The sequence below is a fragment of the Schistosoma mansoni genome, chromosome 1, assembly GCF_000237925.1.
Source record: "Schistosoma mansoni strain Puerto Rico chromosome 1, complete genome".
Lineage (NCBI taxonomy): Eukaryota > Metazoa > Platyhelminthes > Trematoda > Strigeidida > Schistosomatidae > Schistosoma > Schistosoma mansoni.
The window spans coordinates 45,577,030-45,598,351 of NC_031495.1; the positions used below are offsets into that span (position 1 = coordinate 45,577,030).

The window sequence follows — 21,322 nt, forward strand, 5'->3', positions numbered from 1 at the left end:
ATGATACTCCAAAAATGTTCACAAGCTCAGAACAAATGACTTGTCAGCTGACCATCGACTTTCCCATAGAATCATAAACGGTATTCATAACGTCAACACGTTATTGACGCTCCATCTATCGATACTTTAAAGAAAGTTGGATCGACTGAGAGACCACCATTTTCAGGAAAAACATAAGTCACATACTATCCCGTTCTTTCCAAACTGAGACTGAAACTATCACCAGCTCGTGACAAAAATATTTTATATTGGATAGCAGTTCGCTTAAATTAAAGTTATGTGTTACAGTTATGAAGTTGTCGGACTTGAAAATCAATCGACGGCCTCTAGATCGTTCTCGAACAAAAGAAAGTAAGGTACCCTCATTTTCTCACTGCTTAGTTATATCAAGGGTATCTAGTTTGATTGAAGAAGCCGAAAATACCAAAGTGGATTCGATGGAAGGCGAAGCTGATGATGGTCGATACATTGAATTAGTTAGTAAATTGTTGATTATCTTATCCATCTTACTTGAATTGAGCAAATTGCACGATTTTAATTTGGATCTATCTACCAGTATAAATTCAACTATCCTATTTGTCACTTCATTTCCTAAACTTAGGGAATCGTAGCTACGTCTGTTTGATTCATTGTCTAGTCAAAATATAACCTTTATGTTTTACAATCTATTATGTCGAGTCCTCTATTCACTTATTGGCGCCCTTTCGGGCCAGATTTTCTCTAAAAACAACTTCTCAATAGAGTTTTCTCTAAGCTTATCTTGCGTCGGGCTTGGTAGAAATTTAATTTATCGTCGATCTCCATACATTGAGACCTTATCTATGCTAAAACCACTCAAAAACTACTATTTTTTCGGATGGTTGGGGAGCGTAAGGGTCATAGTCACGCATGACTCCCTCTGGTCATCGTTGTTAAGCTAATATGGTCACGATTAAAGAACTTCGAGTTGTAAAATGCTTTAAAATGGAAATGAACGGAAGTATTATTATGAACTCCAGTGCCTGTTCATGTGATATATATATATAAAGTCCGGAATTCGCTCAAAGGGACGATAAATATAACTCTTGGGTTCAAGTGATCATTTTTATTGTTCTCCTAAGAGCCTTGTAAATATATTTTGTGCAGTTAAAAAAGATGCAAAGGTGTCTAATATGTCAGGTCGCGCTGAACCCCTTGAATCTTATGAAATCACTTCAGCCTGTAGTTAAAAACTACTCCGAGTGTTAAAAATGTAAGAACTCTTACGAAATCTCCAACTAATTCTCCATAAAATGTCTTCACTAAGAGATGTCAGCTAGTGATTTGGAAAGAGATTCAACACCAATTGCTGGGATTTAGTTCTGGTTTCCCGTTTGTTGTCGACCCTATTGAAATTTATGACTGAAGCAGTATAACTTAAATCACGTTTAGTCTTCAGTAATAAAGATAGTAGGTTGGTGGACCTGTGTTAATCCTGGCAGTTTGCTTTCCAGTGAAGGTTCAGCTTCTCCTTGAAAGTGTTCACTGATGGGGCTGATGCCACTTGTTTGGATAAGGCGTTCCAGTCATTGACCACTCAACGAGAAAAACGGAACCCCTCTTTAGGTTTATTAGATCGCGGTTTGTGAACCTTATTGCTATGACCTCGGAGATTATTAGTGCTGGAGGGAACAAAAAGATGAGACATATTAACACCCAAATCGTAACTAAAGATACAAAATACCAACATATGGTCACTTCGCGTCCTACGATACGACAAGGGGAAACGGTTTAGACGTTTCAAGCGCTTATCGTGAGGGTATTTAGAAAAACCCTTCACTAATTTTGTTTGCACACGCTTGAGTGAGTTAGTATCCCTAATCGGACATGGGTCAGCTGTTTGGATGCAGTACTCTAAGTGTGGTATTACATGGGTGAGATATAAAATTCGAAACATTTCGTCAAAACATATGAATGCTCAGCGAAGTGACCATAACTATTACCGTGTCCAATATGCATGAGCACACTTCCTAGAATTAACTTTTAAGCCCCGATCTCGAGCCCATCTAACCAATTCGTCTAGGTCAACTTGGTGATCAAAATGATCAGCCTGACTTCTCATTGTCCTCCAGATTTTTTGATAGATATAATCTCGTGAATACTTTCAAGGCAAGACCATTCTGTTGATGCATACCTGTTTTAGTCTTGTTGTCAGTTTTTCCATTATCTTGTATTCACATAAATTAAGTGCCCTCTCAGATATGAACTCTCCTCTTGTGATTCCGTTAGTCAACAAGTGATACGGTAGTACGTCACGTAGAAGCGTATCAAACAGTAAATGGACATAGTGAGGAGTCTTTATGATAACTCCAGAGCTTCGGCGAGATGTCGTTTCATGTAATTACTCACGCTGATATATAAATATCCTGTTTAGAATAAACATATAGGGAGAATAATTCAACGATGGTGGATTCTTTTGCTTTGAACTGACACAATTACCAATTGATAACCCTTAGGTGATTTTCATTTGTCCCCACTACTTCATTTGTCGAGTTAGCTTAGTTTTCCTCGGACAGTGTGTTAGTACGTTTCTTATGGATTATATTCTGGTATGCCCTTTTTATAAGAATACGAACTATTGTAGTTTTTATTTTTGCTTATAGGATTTACTAATACCTTCCGGTGCAAACGACGAACCATTGGAAATTCCAGTCAATTTTTCAGACTCATCAACTGAGGATGAAGATTCATCTTCAGAATCGGAAAGCGAATTTCGTGAAATAATCATACCATCTCCAGTTAGACTTAGTTCAGCAGTTTCACCTCTTTGTACATCTCGCAAACTTATTGAAGAACTAAAATCTGTTTGTACTGATGATTGTATAATATAAGATCACTTGTAAACTGTTTTCTTTTACAGTTTAATAGACCAGATGACAGCATTTAAACTGGATCGTTAACCGTAAGTTCGTTAGTCCACCCCCCTAAATGTCCTAGTACGACCTAGGGTGGGGAGAGTACGCTCTCAAAATGCTCTCATATGGCCACGCGTATATATCCACTGCCAGTGGAATTCTACTCATTGTTTTCTCGCGTCCAGCGTGTTGTTTACGAAATTATGAAGAGGAAAAGCGAATGTCCAGAGCTCCAACCGGGTTGGTTAATACAGAGGATCCACTTGGGGGGCTTGGAGAACCCTGATTCCAAACCAATGGTGTACATGAGCTCAAGGATCCTTAGGGGACAAATGGCATTCGAACCTATTTTTGGTCACAGACCACCGTGGAACTGCATCTCCTAACGTTGTTCCACTGCCTTGTGGATCATACTTCTGGGTCAAAGGTTTGGGCAGTGGCCGTCTAAAAAATCCACCTGCTTAGGTCTGACCACCCGGGCAGCATCCCAGCGCACACATGAATCCAATGATTTGTGTGGCACGTAGATGCTTTGGTTTCTCTTTACACCAATGTTTACGTTTAAGTAAAATAATAAATAAATAAGTAGTCCAAACCCGTCCTCATGTGTTTATTAGTCTTGCGCTATCGAAACCACACTCTGTTAACACTGTTAAGCTCTAGGTACTGTTAGAAGCTTATTTGTTGGGTAATGTGGTGTGACCGATGTGCTAAATTGCATACAATGCCTATTCGTTTATATATGTATTGGTCTGTTGGTATTTCAAATGTATACATTTCTGTGCAGGTTAGTCAACTCATTTTATACTTGTAGTTATGGATTGTTTTTGATCTTGTGGCATGGAGGATAAGTTTGAAGTACTTCACTGACTATTGAATAACTTTGGAATTCTTATACAAATATTTACTCGACTGCGGCAATATCCTCTATCTAATTTATTGACATCTAGTATATAGCTTACCTCATTAGTAAGCTGCGTTTCACAACTAAGGACATTTGAATCAAGTTAGTCAGTAAACACTAAACTCCGTCGAATTGATAAACGATTACTACTATGTACTACGCAGCATAAGTGTAAACTGATTTGTTTCCTCAACTTTCACATGATCACAGAGGAAATCCAACAAAAGAGAAGCAAAGGAGTAAGAATAATAAACAGAAGTAGATAAGTAGAGGAAAAAAGACTGATTGAATCAAGCAATAACATTTATCAGATGTTGCTGTGTGGAGGATAATACGTTCATCTGTTGTGGTTACCTTGTAGATACTTCCCAAGAAGTTCGCTATCTCATGCATAGCTAGCTAATGATCGTAAAGCTTGTAGACTGATACCATATCTTTGTTTCCTTAGTCTTAGATGCTAAACATGTTTGTTTATGGATTTATAAAACTTAGTAAACCATTATTCAACTAAGGCTCACAATCTCGTAATTAATATACCGAGTTTTCGAAGTATTGTTAACTCACGTCAACTTATGATGCGTAAAAAGCTTAGTGCAACAGCACACAAGATTTATCACACAGCCAAATAACACTGGAGGAAAAAAGGGAAAGGCGTATAAACAATAAATAACAAACAAGAATGGAGTTTAGGTATTATAGCCTAAGTTCAACTTGATAATTTTAAATAAATTAAGCATTGGGTAAATTGTTGATAATAAAAAGTGTCAAATTTGTAATATTTCAATGATTAGGAAATTGGACTTCTGAGGTTTCACAGCTTAGTGTAAGTCACTTCATCAGACAATAAATAGTTGGATTGAATTAACACTATTTTAAGTGGTGTATAAAAAACAAAGCAAAATAATTTTAGTTCAATCAAAATAAGCCTGAACATGTTTGTGCCATGTTATTCCTGTCCGAGGTGAATACAATAGAAAGCTACAAAATAATTTCCACTGACTTCTATTCTAAGTTATTTCTGCTAACATATCAAGGCAATTAGTTGTAAGATTTCAGCCAAATAGTCATGATAACCAACAGATACTAAGTCAACCTTATCGTTCCATGTCACAAACTGACCTCCTCATTTTTTCCACATAGTTCTAGTGTTAATACAGTAGTGAACAACGTGAAAGCCCTTCCAAAACTATTTGTAAAACGTGTCCAACCCAAGGACGTTAGTGTTCCATGATGATAAAAAATCGGGTTGTCATCAGTAGACTTGGTTATATGACTTGAACGGAAACCTGCATCCTCCTTGTGGTGGACCTGGGTGTTTGTTTTTTTAGGTGAGTTGGTAGTCACCGACCAAAGATCGTAGTATGGTCACTTGATATTGTTGGGGGCATAGACCAGTCGAACTGTTCTTCAGAATTCCCTGTCCAGCACCCGAAACATCTTTCATGATCGTTAACTTGCGTCCTATGAAGCCCACTGCTTTCAACTTGTTACCATACTCTGATCACTAAGTTTTGCTGCTTCTTGAGCAAGTGTTGAGGTTTTATGTATAAAGTACCCACAAGAATTGCTGTATTCCCAACCCTTTGGTATAAATCGGTAGGTATCTAAAAGTTTTTAAAGATCCTACAAAAATACATGGAGCTTCAGGCGGTTTCACTTCATATTTCTATGGTATCATCTAGATGCAACACAAATGCCATGGTGGAAAGCTCATGGTCTTTTTACTTTTCTATACCATGTTATCTGATCAAGCTGTTATTTCTTGTACTCTGGAATTGTAGTTCTAATCGCTTACCACAAGATATGTTTCAATATTATTTTGGATAATAGGTAATCAACAGACAACACTTATCAGAAATTCTTAGCATGTCAACGCAATACGTTTTGAATAATTTTATTACACTGAACTGTTTCATTGTTGTAAACAATTAGAACGAGACCATATATCTTAGGTTTTGCGCTCGTTGAAATCAAATACGGCCGCTTTGTGAGCAGTTCTTGGTTTGTTAGCCTCTTATCTTGTAAACCTTACCACCGGTAACGGAGACTGTGGGGAAAGGTGAGGTGTTTCATGCTTAGTGACGATCATTTACAACCCTCTCGTTTCGTAGGGAGAAGACAGCATCGCTTTAGATGTTTACAGTATGAGGGATACACTTTACTACCTTCACACCTATACAATCTGCAATAAAACTCTGCTCCCGAGCCTTAGGTTTATTGCTTTTAGGTTTGCCAACCTCCAATCAGCCTCTTTGGAGTGGTACAAATAAAGAAACTAGTACTCCAGCAATTATGGGTCAACTGGGCCATCACAAACACAATATCATGATCCCAGCTACGGCCAATCTGTAGTTGGTAACGTCAGGTAATATGCCTCAAAATTGGTCATACTGATACAGATGCATTTACTATTTATCTCCTTCCAGTGTTCCTTCATACATTCCTTTTCATTCCTCCTTCTTGGATCATATTCTTAGTCTTTTTAACTAACATTGCCAATAAGATTATTTCTTCGGGTTCTACGATGCTTATGAATAACTGATTTTCAGTCTGAAAGAAACTCATCAGGTTATCATGTCCTCATCATTCAGCACTAAAGTTAATGACTCTATCAGTAAACTATCCAGACAGGATACCGACTAACTTACTGCTTTTGAATAAAGTAATTTATCCATTTCTAAGCAGTGGATAATTTACACTTTAAGAGCTCAATAGTAAAACTTCTGATTCTTATTCACTGTGATGTGAGTTCTGATCTAAGCTTGAAGCAGAATTTATCTCTGACGGTAGACAAGATAAGATTCTAAAGAATAAAATTACATATTACTTTCCGGAATCATTAACTACCACACATTTAGTCTTCCACCGAAATAAGTTTTTCCAATCACTCTCCGAACATTAAACTTAATCCACGAAAAGTAAACATTCTGTAACGTTGCGAAAACCACATCTAATAATCATCTTTATGTGACATACGATTGTTCTGTTTGTATGGCTTAACTTGTAATACTGTATAATGATTACGTGGCCAAGGTCAAATACTGTTAGCGTTGTGGATTTTACTACGTTTCTATAGGCAACACAAAGTCTTTTGTAACAAAAGTATTGTCTAGTTAATGAATATTAAAGATTATTAGTATATCAATCATTATAATTCATGATAGTTTACAACATTTTACTATATTTTAAATGTCCTGTCAATATTAATAAACAATAGCTCGAGTCTACAGTGAAACATTCAAATAAAAGGATTACAATAAAATGAAGATCGATAAATGGTGAACAATTATAATTCATAGTTTCAATTACTTTGTTTATTTTATTCCAAAAGAATTTTTACTAAGTCTTACAGTTATATCTGTTTATCATCATTGAAATATCAATGGTAACTTGGAATAGTGAAAATAAAATTTTCAATTATAAGTGGTAATTATTTAGATTATACATACGATTAACACAGGTTTTGTACTGTAGATAGAATGCGAATTTCTTTATAAAGATAATTGGATTTTATACCCTCATATGTAGATGTAAGCAATCAATGAAGATGTTTTCTTCATGTTTCCTTTTGAGTAATTTGTTTAAATTCCCCTTAGGATAAACATTTTGATGTCAATCTGGCTGACATTTCAAAGTGTAATTGTATTGCTTAATATTCAACTTTTCTGAACTCTCTCATGTTTCCTGCCTACTTAATTGGTCCTAAAATTCTCAATTTCCCATTACATATCGAGAAAACCCATCTGAAAGTTAGTGACATGATCACAATTAAGCTACATAAATTTACGAAAATCTCCGTAGTGAGACATCGACACACCAATGATATTAGATGACAAGAGTACTGTGTCACAAATGGAGTGATGTTGAGAATCTGTACCTTCGAGTTTGCTCTCAATAACGTAAACGGAATTTCCTGATCTTGAAAACAGACAGTTTTAGAATTGATTCCAAGTTGAGGAGGTGGGCACCTGAAAAGTTCCAAATTAAAACGAAATGTCTGTCTAATGATCATTGGATTTAAATACTTCTACAGTTCATGCCAGTTCGGGATAGGAACTACTTACAAACTTTACAAGACTTCTATTTATTAAACAAACATATCAGTAGTCCTCACTGTCTAAACTATTAAGCAACGGAATATTGAGAATAATTAACGATACTACTTCAGTGAATTTGCTCTTAAACAAACAAACTTTGTGGAAATTCGCTCATACTGCTACATATAAATGAACGCATATTTACTTTATTTTCTATTGAAAATAACTTACTAATTAAATGAGCTTCCAAACGAAATAAAGCAAAAAGATTTTGAGCAATAAGATAGTAATTATTGTTAGCAGATGTACTACAAAATTTAGGATTAAGGGATAATGCTTGTAACTGAATAGTCGATAATGTTATACTTGAGTAATTGAAAACATATTTCTCTGGAGATTATCGACTATTCAGCTACAAGCATTATCCCTTGATCCTAAATTTTGTAGTACGTCTGCTAACATTCATGAACTGAATGCTAAAATCAAGTTTGGAAGCCTCATTCGTCAGACAAATGACCTTCCAGTACCTGATAAAGATAGTAATTCTCGATAGTACATGCATAAATATTATGATTGTAACTAAATCTGATCCAAGAATCATTGAAACAAACGCTAAACCATAATCATTAAAAATTGATTTCGAACATGAAAGAGTATTCTTGATTCTATGAACCAATGCTCTTAAGATGATTATAATGTGTGGACGAGAATGATAATGATTGTTTGTTTGCTTAGTCAGACATAGAGATGGTCTGACAGGTGTCATATGAGTTTATATTCCCCTATTCTTACTATTCATTAGTTTCGTACTTCTAAGTTCCTTCAGGCGAAAGAATTCTCGAATATTTGCTGGTTTTTTCAGATTGAATCTGTTTGTAAAGAAAATTACCTTCACATTTACACATTTCTTTGTCAGTAATAAAAAATATCTGTTTAACAAACTACTTACATTTTACATGCTAAAAGTGTTGAAGAGAAGTATTTCCTAGTTGGCTGATAACATCTATGCTTTCTCCCTCCAGAATAAATAAGTACTAAAGGTAGAGCAAGCACATTAATTTAAAAAACCAAGACCTTGAAAATGAACTGGTTAGAGCTGATCAGTTGATTGTGTAAGCTTTACTTATTCCAAATGCAAAAAATGGGACTTTTATTTGCGTTTATTTTTGAGAGATATTTTACCGGGCTAAATCCATTTAGCCAACCGTGAATCGATGTTTATAGTCAAACAAAAATAAGTTACTAACATGTGGTGAATCAGATAAGAAGTGCACACACATGCTCTCGTATAAAAATAGTCAAAATTTATAAGCGAATCATTAACAAGGTCAAAATGGGACTCGAGAAGATTGAATAAATTGGCCTGTTCGGAAGCTGTGTGGGTCAAGAAAATAGAAGGCAAGCCAATCACTGACGTTCAACAACAGAGGAACAGATGGGTAGAACACTGTAAGGAACTCTTGAACAGGCCGGCTACATTGAATCCACCAGACTTCGAAGCAGCACACACAGACCTTCCTATGGATATCGCTCCACAAACGATCGAGGGAATCAGGATGGTCGGTCATCAGACAAATCCAGAGTCGGAAAGCAGCAGGACCTGACAATATATCAATTGAAACACTAAAGCCACACAACGGACTGGAAAGAAAGACACCTCATCAAGATACCGAAGAAAGGAGATCTGAACAAATGTGAGAACTACAGAGACATCATACCACTGTTAGTACAGGGTAAGGTTTTCAGAGTGTTATTAGACAGGATGAAAGATTTAGTAGACGCCGAAACCAGAGATCAACATGCCGGATTCCATTAGGATCGATCGCTCACAAACCTGATCGTAACACTACAGCTCATTAATTATATATATATATATATATATTGTTATATCCCAATTAGTGGAAAAATTGTTTTTCTGACGTTTTGTGACTCAATGTAAGCTACTTGTTCAGAATAAATTGCTAATCGGATTCAGATATACAATTTTTCTACTCATCGTGATATGACAAAAACCATATTTATCATTGACTTTCTACTCAATGCTCAATTATTTTGAAACTACCAGGTATAACCTTGGCACTGATACCTACTACAGATCATTGTTGAATAATCGTTTGAATGGAACCCGTCACTATATAGCAACTTCCTTGACCACGAGAAAGCATGTGACAGTGTGTGTAGGAGAAGCTTACGGAAACTTCTACATTATGGTGTACATGAGAAAATCGTCAATGTCATATGGAATTCATACACGGGCGGTATTCCTACAATTGAAGAACATATGAAACTCGAAATAACTGTCAACCAATATGAAAGTGAGAATCCTCAATACGAACGTCAACACAGCTAATTCTATTGTATGAAGCTGAAACTTGGAAAACTACTACAACTATCATCAAAAGTGTACAAGCATTTATAAACAGTTGTCTACAAAAGATGCTCAATGTCCGTTGATCGGATACGAGTAGAAACAACATACTGTGGGAGGGAACAAACTAACTCTCTTCTGGAGAGAAAATTGTGGAAAGACGTTGAGGATGGATGGGATATGCATTGTGCAAGTCACCAAACTACATCATGATATAGGCTCTGAGACAAAATGGTGAAGGGAAAATGGTAAGAGGGTGGTGACCAATGATCACGTTGTGTTGGGAGTTGGAGTCGAACATGAAAAGAATGAATAGGAATTGGGAACAACTTGAGAGGAGAACTCGGGAGAGGGTTGATTGTAGAATGCTGGTGGGTAGCCTATTCTCTCCCTTGAAGGGTAACTGGCTTTAGTGGGTGAAGTATTTTTTTAATTGGTAAGTAAAGATAATCCTAATGCCCATATCTGCAATTTCTTAACCACTGCCTTTAATAGACAGATCTTATTTTCTGGTGTCTACTGAAAATCTAATTTCTCGTTGCTTCTTATTGAGATTTAATTGTTAATAGTTCAACAAGCTACTGAAGCAGAATATTCACATCATATCATAAAATGACTGAGAATTTCAGTAAAAATATTAGTGTGCGGATGTTAATCACATTAAACAACCACTCAGGCTCATTATAAATCAAAGGGGTCTTTTTTGCTAACACCAATAATATTTAACGACCTTGACCAATCGAAAATGTATTGGATAGGTAGGAATTCGTTATCATTCCTTATTTATTTATCAAGTCCATCTGTCAAATGACATCGAACCTCCAAGACTGAATCATTGGTTAGGAAAATAGTTTTCTTTAGTCACTGAGCTCAATATGCGTTTATCCAACAATTACATTTACATAAGCTTGTCCACCATGAAATATATGATTAACAAGTAACTTATTCTACAGAATGTTCATTTGGAATATTTATTTTATACGGAATTTAAGATTTCTCTGTTTTTGTTTGTATGGATTTTATTACTTCACACTGGTTTTGTCATACAGCTTTTCGGAACAACCTATTTTCAGACAATTTACAGTAACGAATATAAGTCAAGAATTGAAAAATTCCGTTGATAAAATTTTAAAGCCAAATTTCCCCAATGAGTATAATTTGTTCCATTGGACTACGGTGACAGGATTTAAAGAAATTATTAATAATACTCGTGTAGTATGGTTAATTTTTGGTGGATCAATTGACAGGGTAAACGTAAGTTCAGTGAATCCATTCGCAAAGAAAGCAGTCGGGGTTATTGCTTGTCGGTTAACTTACAATTCTGAGTATTCATTATGGCTACATCTAGATGAATGTTCTCCAATGGAAGTTAAAAACATATCAGATCAAGAAAATGAGCAGGTTCCAAAACATCATGAAGGCACCACCCTTTTAGGAGTGAGCCTTGGTAGTCTTGAGTTTGAAAAACCCATTAGTGGAGTAGTTATTGTTTATTGTGATCCTCTTTGGCATACTGGTGAAAGGAAATATAGAAGTCAGTCTGTATTGGACATGAAATATCAAGAACAAGCTGGTGGTAGATGCCATATTCGTTTAAGACACAATGGTAAATGGTTGCGTCAGAGGAAAACAAACCAAACGGAAGACATTATTCGATTTTGTACTAACTCTGGTTATTCACAACCGTGTGGTGGAGGATTTTCGTTTGATTTGCAACAAACTACAAGTATTGATAGTTATCAAAATTATTACGATCATCTCAATCCACAGTTACCAAATATTCGACTTCTTACCAGTTTATTTTTAGCTAATCCAGGTGAAGTACACATTTTAGATGACATATTAATGAATTTTAAAAACATTCCTGATCAACAACAAGCTAAATTTTCTGTTCACAGAATTCTAGGTAGTCAAGTACAATTTAGTCAACAAGTTAGGTGGACACCACTTTCCAAATCTTGGAAACATTATTTGAATTCAGAAGATAATAATTCAATTTTAGGAGGCGATGTATGGATGCATGAAAACCTAGCTATCGTTTCTTCATTAGGCAATTACTACGAACCAAATATTAAAGCTTTCAACTCCAAGTCTACAGAACTAGAAGGCTTGTTGGCTTACAGTATCACAAATAAAAATCGGAGCAATGCCGAACCATCTAGTGATTTTACTGGCTTCGGTTTCACTGTAGAGACGGTAAATATTCCTCAACACTCAAAAGGCAAGAGTGTTTCACGAACTACTTATGGTATTTTAATTGGAGCCCCGTTTGAGAGTTCTACAAAACAATACAATCCTAATCATGGAAGGGTGTATATCGTATGTCCAGAAAAACGTATTACTCACAAAACTGGCTTATTTTCCGTAGAAGGAACTCGAAAAAATGAGTTTTTCGGATATTCCATAGCTCGTCTAGGTGATATTGATGGAGATGGGATTGACGATGTGGCTATTAGTGCTCCAGCAATACAATCAAAGAAGATGGAATTACCTAATGAAAATTTAAATATTCCATTACATAGTGGTCGTGTCTATATTTATCGAGTTACATCACAGTGTACACTAGATCCACAACCTTTACAGGTAAAAGCTCATATTAATGAACAATTCATAAATATTATGGCAATTTTATTTCAGTTTATTTATTCCTCATGCTTTATATCATAAGAAATCACTATTTGTTAAAATTATTAATGATTACTTCTGAGGAATGTAAGGTATAAATGACCTATAAAGGGATTTACTCTGTAATAGGTCGATTTTTCAATAAATGAGTGATTATGATTCCATTTTCAAACGCTCTATGAACGCATCAGGACATAGAACAAATGTCTATCCATTCAACTTGAGGTTTAAATCGATTTCATCAAGTCTCCTTTTCAAAAAGTTTGAGTAATGAATAATTTCATGTAGGAATAAGTTGAGCACATCACCTTGCCACTGGATAGTAAAGTATGTTTTGTTTAACTTTTAGTGATAAATAATAAAACTTTTATGAGTCAGTGTAATTTTAATTTAACTTAGTAAAGCATATATCAATCTGTTGACAAATTCATAAGAATTAAGGTTTAAACCATATTCTTTATATAACTTTTCTTCAGGAATAACGTAGACTGCTTTTTTGGTACTTTCTAGATTATAGAATCTCCCAAACCAGAAATCGGTGATAGTTTTGGAATCGGGCTATCAAGAGGGTTTGATGCTGATGGAGACGGTTGGCCAGAATTCGCTGTTACTTCGCTTAAACTGAATACTGTACCATATTTATTTACAATGCCTAAATTATTAAAATCACAGTGTCGAGTAAATATTCCACCATTATATTCAATGTTACACTTCAGAAAGGGTACAACAATACCATTTGAAATGAATGTACGCCTGTATGACCTACATTTGCGACAATATATTAACATTCCTGCAGGATTAATTTCCACTAAAATACGTCATCATGAAGTAAATCCAGATGTACTATGGAATGACTATTTATATTCAAACAGTACCACTCAGACTTTCTCATCTGATATGTTAATGAAACAAAGAGTTGAGTTATCAACATTCGATATGTTCACTATGCAGCTTCATAAGTTAACACCTCGATTTCAACTAGCAGATAACAAAATAAGTAATATCCGCTTGGATTCATCACAGTCGTACATAGTAATAAAATTTCATTTAACAGCGATGTACGGATTAGAAGAAATGAATTTAAATAGTGTACCATTAAAAATCTCATATAAATCTGGATTAAATTTAACTGAATGTAATTTTATGCAAAATCTTGATAAATGTAATAAACAAGAACACCCTTTAATTGATTGGTCTGAATGTTCTCAGTTAATACAACTGGCCCAACCAGTTTGTATTCCAGCGAATGAATGTAGTTCCGATTTGAGTTTTATGAACATAAGTTGGAGTCCAATACATTCACTGATGACTACACAAAGTTATAAAAATTCATTGACTGAAGTTAATAACTCGTTCATAAAAATTCTCAAATATGGACATCCAAATGAACAACAACAAGTGATCCAATTAAAATTAATTAACTTAGGTCCTACTAAGTCAACTGGACTTAGTATTTTGACTCGTTTCCATAACTGGTACCTAGTAGATAATGAAAACCTGACTTTAACTGACAGTATTCAAGGTAAAATCACTATGATAAATATTAAGAAGTTATCAAAAAATGAAACGAGTTCAATAAATCTCATTAATTCAACGGATGCAAAAATATGGACGATTAATATACATGAAAATGGTTTATTAGCACTAATTTCATTATCTCCATATTTATGGATTTATCCCAATGAAATCATACAAATTGATATATATGTGTTTATTCAAGGTTTGTTGTCATTGTCGACTCTGTCAACAGGTCAAAAATTGAAAAATGATCTTATGCCATTTAGTTATTTAAGTATGAATTATAGATATCCGCCAAAATTTGAAATTCAAGTAAAATCAGAAACAAATGATAAACAAAAAGAAAACAATTTAGAAAGTATACCATATAGAATTCTTTTTAAACCAATGGTGAATATTTTTGCGGGTATACAACCATCAACTATAATTGATGACAGGTTGGAACCTTATATGATTGAACAAAGTAAGAATACGCTTTTTTTGTGAATGTTGATTGGTATTAATGTTTATGATATTCAGTTAAATTATATTTTAGGACAAAACTTATTTAATTGTCAGAAAGGGGTTTTGTAGAGATTATAGTCCTGGGTTCGAACCCCGCAAGACGGGTCATGGATGTACACTGCTGAGGAGTCCCATACTAGGACAAAACGGCCGTCCACTGCTTCCAGGTTTTTCAAGGTGGTCTAGCTTTAATTGACTCATGAATTCAACTAATCAATTATTTAATTGTGCTAAAGAAATGATCTCATTCACAATAAAATGTTTAGATGTACTTTGTTTTGTTCAAGTTAACAGAAGAATTATATTAATCAACATTTGGTACATTGAGTAAAACATAATCAGCGCTTTATCGTTTTAAATATTGATAGACGTTTATTATAACAATTTCGTTAAAACATCTTTAAATAAGTATCTCATTTAAGTTTGAATACTCTTTGGAATTCTATTAATTATAATTTAAGTATAATCATTACTTCTGGAATAATGAAAACATTTAAATCTCACTGCATAAATATTATGTTCAGTTAAGGCAAATTTTTATAGTGACCAATAGAGGAGGAATTGTACAATGACATAGATTGTACAATTAAGATCAGATAGTATGACAAGTTAAGTGAAGTCTACATATATATATAAATAAGGGGATAGATTTAAGAAAGAGTCGAGTTGTAAGCTGACTGTTTACTAAATCTTTTATAACTATGGAAGGATTTAGTTATTGGAAGGTTTTTTTCAACACAAGATTAGCATTGTAATTTCCTGTAGCTTCTGTTAAGTATGAAAGACCAGATGGAAAAATATAACTGAATAACTCATGATACTTAATCAATTAAATATTTATCTTTATTTTCACGAACTGCAAATAACTTACTTACTTACTTACGCCTGTTACCCCTGGTGGAGAAGCATAGGCCACACACCAGCATTCTCCATACAACTCTGTCCTGGGTAATCCTTTCCAGTTCTTTCCAGTTGTTATTCATCTTTTTAATATCTCTTTCTATTTCCCGACGTAATGTGTTCTTTGGCCTTCCTCTTTTCCGCTTCCCTTCAGGATTCCAAGTTAGGGATTGCCTCGTGAGAACTGCAAATAACAAAAACATATAAAAACCTTTGTTAGAATGAAGTAAATATTATTAAAGTGTGTATTCAACTCTTTAAACATCATGGCGTATAACTCCATTTTTATGAGCCATGCTGTTTTTTTATTTTGAATGTAAGTGGTCAAACCTTCTTAATTAATATGATTGAACCTTAACAGTTTTATTTCTTGTGTTCATTTCTGTGTATTATGTAAGTCTAGAAGGCTAATTTGAACGGTTAATATGATGCTAAGTAAGGAAGACGTTTTATGCATTTCCCTAGGTTGAGAACTATACATTTTCATTTTGTTTTATTTTACACTGCTTCACTGAAACTCAACATAAAGTAAACATACAATTTGTGTACATTAATTAATGACAACAAACAACAACTTGCCTTGTCTTTTTCTAGACCCAATATCACGTAAAATATTTTCGTATGATATTGGACCGCGAATTGAACATACGTTCCTTATCGAAAATCAAGGATGGATAGCTCTTACTAATCTAAGCTTAATCTTACAATTACCATATGAAACAACTAGCGGTCATAGATTATTGTATTTAACTGATCAAGTTCGTGAAGCGTCATACACTAATCAAAGTAAGTTGATTGATTACTTGCACTTTATTGAGGACGTGAGAAAACAATTCATTGCATTATATTCAACGAATTAAAATAGTGAAGTAAATATTTTACTTATCTATCTTACTTTTATTAATTATTTAAGCGGTCACCAAGGTCTAGTATCAGTTAGAGAATCGGTAAAATAACAGAGCATAAACACCTGATTACTCTTCCTTCACAACTTCAAATAATACCTCTTATATGATTCAACTTCGTATTAAGTTTAAAGACTTCAAGTCAAGTAGACAGAGTAAAACTATTGAGTAAGTGATTTACAATTCAGCTGTTTAATATTTTTCTGCTTTTGTTAAATTAGAATATTGTGTAATCGCTGTACAACATTGTCGGTCAGTATTTGTGTTTTATTCTACTTTGGTTTTTCTCATGTTAAATCCGTATTGCTTATTACTTATACTTGAAGACGAAGAACCACTACAATTCCCATGACGCGAACTAAAAACACGGAAGACTGCCACAAGTGGAAATTAATTCACTACAAACTAAACACCATGACAGCTCTAGTAGAAAATACACTCATTTATACATTAACTGAACACCCATTTTGATTAGGATGAAATCATATATTTGAAAAATTCCCAAAATTATAACAAATCACATGCGGTGTGTCATGCTCAGCATAGTTCATGTTAATCTAATACAAGAATATTCTATCTTGAATAAAACATCACACTCAAATAAATCAGTATTATACCGAATAAAATATCACACTGAAAAACAACCATAAATACTACACTGAGTAATTATCATATTGAATTTAAAAAAAGGGATATAATGTTCAACAAATAATCACAATAATTTAAGAATGTAATTTGTCTTTTGATCCCGTCATCTCATCACATAGATCAAGGTTTTCAACAGAAATTCCAGGGCATTGATGTTGAAGAGATTCACTTATAACTAAGAATATTTTACATCATTCAGGTTGTTGATAAGAAATCATTTTCATCATCTGGGGATCATTAAATACTATTGTTTCGTGGTAATAACTGATGTTTTATATATACTTTCACCATTTAAAATGTCGTGCAACACACCTCATATATCCTAATGGTTGATGATTGTCATTTGTTTATTTAAATCACTTATACAATGTCTTAAGAGGTTAAAATTATTAGGAATCTCTGTCAGCGTGATTTCAAATAATATATATTGAAATGACATTCTAAAAGTATTCTTTATAACTCATTTAAATCATAAAAGGTATGAATTAAATATATCCTATAAGAATGTTATAAGCTAATAATACAAAATAATTTATTTGTTTTGAAAATAGGTTTCATCAAAAGAAGAGAATCATTGATAATCAGGGATCCTTGGTCTGAGATATCTCAGTATTGTACACCTACGATGGTAAATACGTTTGAACTAAACACCTTTAGTCCCATTAATTTGCTGAAATGCGTTTAAACTGTTTAAAATACAGCTAATCGTCTTTAGAATTGTCTAGGCTTCTAGTCTAAAATACTTGAGAAATCTTGTGTGTAATTAATTTTTGTTGAAGTTTCACTAAATAATAATAAAATTTTCGGAGAATTTTTTAACTTAGTTCCCCAGTATAAATGATTTACTTACAAACCTATTGTCTATGTTACTATAACTTTCTATCTTACAGCAACTCTATTGAGGAACACTCTGCCAACTATAATCGGTTCCGATGGGAAACAATATGGTACTTGTGAAATACCAAAAAAATTCATTAACCCATTAGAGCTTACACTGATGGATTTCAAATTTATCAGTAAGTTTAAAAAATGTATTTTCTTTTTATATCCACCATGATCAATATTATTGAAACGATCGAAATATGTGAATATTAGATTAATGTAAAGATTCTGTTGCAGAATATATGTAAGGATTTTATTATGACCTCTAATCTATCATACTCACTTGATTATAGATAAATAAATTGTACTATTAAATCATATTTAACAATAGCTCATTATATTAGGCTTTACATGGTTAGTTAATCATCTAAATAATCAAATTAAATGATAAATTAAGACAAATGTAGATTGAATAAAGTACTTGTCCGAAGGTTCCTAACAATTCGAAGATAATTTCTGTCAGGAACCAATATCACCCTGAGACTAAAAAAAACAACAGCGTGCACTGATTAACTGTTTTTGCTCTGTGATTTCTGAGTAGTGAGGTCCTGACTTCTCTAGAAAGGGAATCCATAAACTTTAAGTTTCATAAGTCCGAAACATTTGAACTAATGAGTTGAAGCCTATTGGTTCAAAGTTTCTTCAATCAATGATCTTGCACAATTCTCGTTCAATGTTACTAGTTAATTTACCATTTTTGAGTTGGTTATCGTAGATTGTGGCTTTCAACTAAAACGTCAGGAAATCTATATATCATAAGTTATCAGATGATATTTAATTAAAGTTTCACAATCATTTTCATCGAATCCCGATCATTTCAATGTAATGAAATATATTTGGAGTACGACAGTAAGTACAAGCATTGTAGTCAGTCAATTTCTAAAACAATGAAGTCTATCAATCTGTGAAGTCACTATAGCATAATAGAAGCACAAAGTCTAGTCACTGATACAAGTTTGACTTTTTATAACCGATTTTCATGCATGGAGGATAAGTACCGAAAATTTTAAAATCTGAGTCAGAATTAAAATATCTTTATATGAAGAAACCAAATAATCAGTTTGTTTCTACACTAAATATTGAAACCCATACCTTAGACATATCACATCACCATAATATAATAGGTGGTTTAATGTGTTCAGTAGTTGTTATGATTATTTTCAAATTATTCTACCGAACAGTTTTTCTAATACAGCATAAATACTTGTTTACAATTGTGTTATTCAAACCCTGGACAATGAATACGAGGGTAACACCTATGAAGTTAGACTAATATTGTTGAAATAAATAATAATTTTGACTATACAGAAAGAAATAGGTTTTCAGAAAGAATCTGATCAGTGAATCAAACAAAATCTAAGGTACCGTTAATTGCAAATCTCAGCTCAAGTTGGTAAATGAATCATGCTAGGACCAAATCAACTTAAACAAGCTAAACATAGAATAACACTTGTTGATGGTTAAAACGTCCATATTTTTATTAATATGATCGATAAAAAATGTTGATATTTTTTGACATTAACTAGTGTCTTTCTTGGTTTCCACTGGCAATTAATTGTTGACTATGAACAAGTAAGTCAGCAATGGAAATCTGATGAAATGTACAGTTACTGCTCTTCTCAGGGGAACTGTGTGTATGATGTTGTTTTTTATTTATAAATTATCATAAAGATTATTACTAAAATGGTATTAATAAAATGAAGTTTCATGAGCCTATATGATTATATGGTAACATACAATTGTCTCTGTTTATATCAAAACAAGGTAATTTACATTCATGAAGGGAACTACTTATACTTCGTCAGATATTGAAATATATTTTCCTTATAATAAATACATATTCATAACTTGTGTTACAGTCAAAAATACATCCAGATGATAAATTTCAGACAGAACAAGTACAGACATAAGATAGTCAATCACCTCTAAAACAAATCGTTCCTTCAAGTATCATATGGTGTAAAATTTCCTTTTTTTTCACTAATAAACAAGTTTCAACTTGTTTAGATTAAATCTTATCATTTATCTACTCATTTATTTCCAAATTGATAAACATGATAATGCTAATTAATCATAGACCATGTACATCTTTATAGCTCAACTTAAGTATGTGTTAAAAATATGATAATCATTAATGTTGCATCTTGTGTGTAATGAATAATAATACAGAACAAAATAAAACAATCTCTTTTCTGATGTTACTGTATATGTTCAAACAAAATCTCTACAAATACCTTAGAGATGAGTGAGATTTATGCTATTGATGGAGTATGTATCATTTTCCCCTTAACATTCATGCAAGCTATGTTATGTGATATAGTTTACTTCATAAACTTTGTCTTTGTTTTCAGGATATTACTGTGGTTGTCGAGGTAACTATTTATTTAAATTTCATTAATTACGCTACGCTTATAATGTTGGTATTCTTTGTCGTCATCAGAGTTAAGTCTCTTTTGGTTTTCTATGAAAATGGTCGGTTATCTAAGTTCTATTTGTCATAAAAGGTTAATCCATTGTCTTCAGAGTTACATTTTTATTGTTCATGATTCAATTATAGTTACAAAAATTTCTCGTTTCTGTTACACAACGTTTTATATTATTTCTTGGTTAGAACTATGTTTTAACTAATCTGTTTTATCATGTGAGGTTATACTAATCAAAAGGGATGATAAATAACCACTGCAGTATCTAAGCTAACAGTTCTTTTTATAACAAAGAATATACTTTTAAGTCAATTATTTACATCGTTTTACAAGGCCATCTATATTCTGAAATCAATCTGATTACATATATTTATGTTACATTTTTGGTATATTTCATCTACTACCGATTGGGGGGGACCTGATAACATAAAGGTTATTACTTTTGGTGATCTTAAGATTACTATTCAGTGAAATTAGGTATAGCTAGATTCTCCTGAAGGAATTTACCTAACAATTAATTTAACCAGGATGGTGACAATTCATTTATCTTACCAACTGTTATAAAATCAGTGGGGATCGGGATCATAAAGTAAGTATATCCATGTTTCAGGGTCGTTTTTTTACGCTAGCCTACTAAAAATTAACTTTCAGATGCTTTTGTAAAGGTAAGGAAAACCAGCTCTGGTTGATGTTTACATAACACTAACAGTGATAGTAGTAGTAATTTATATTCAT

The 21,322-nt window shown here is 33.3% G+C and overlaps 2 protein-coding genes across 2 annotated transcripts in view; both read left to right on the forward strand.

The window, feature by feature from the left end:
- Positions 1-290: 290 nt before the first annotated feature.
- On the forward strand, positions 291-2,859 carry Smp_088420 (hypothetical protein; the record flags this gene model as incomplete). Its single annotated transcript, XM_018794589.1, has 3 exons — positions 291-351; positions 382-476; positions 2,622-2,859. 3 exons carry the CDS (start codon positions 291-293, stop codon positions 2,847-2,849), a joined length of 384 nt encoding a protein of 127 aa, XP_018648987.1. The 3' UTR covers positions 2,850-2,859.
- Positions 2,860-11,136: 8,277 nt separating this feature from the next.
- The window catches only part of Smp_170280 (putative integrin alpha-ps), a gene marked incomplete at both ends in the record, with an annotated part of 19,534 nt that continues 9,348 nt past the window's right edge, over positions 11,137-21,322 (forward strand). Inside the window, 3 exons of the mRNA XM_018794590.1 lie at positions 11,137-12,765; positions 13,318-14,788; positions 16,324-16,515. Coding sequence (XP_018648988.1) covers positions 11,137-12,765; positions 13,318-14,788; positions 16,324-16,515 — 3,292 coding nt within the window. The remainder of the gene's footprint in view (positions 12,766-13,317; positions 14,789-16,323; positions 16,516-21,322) is intronic.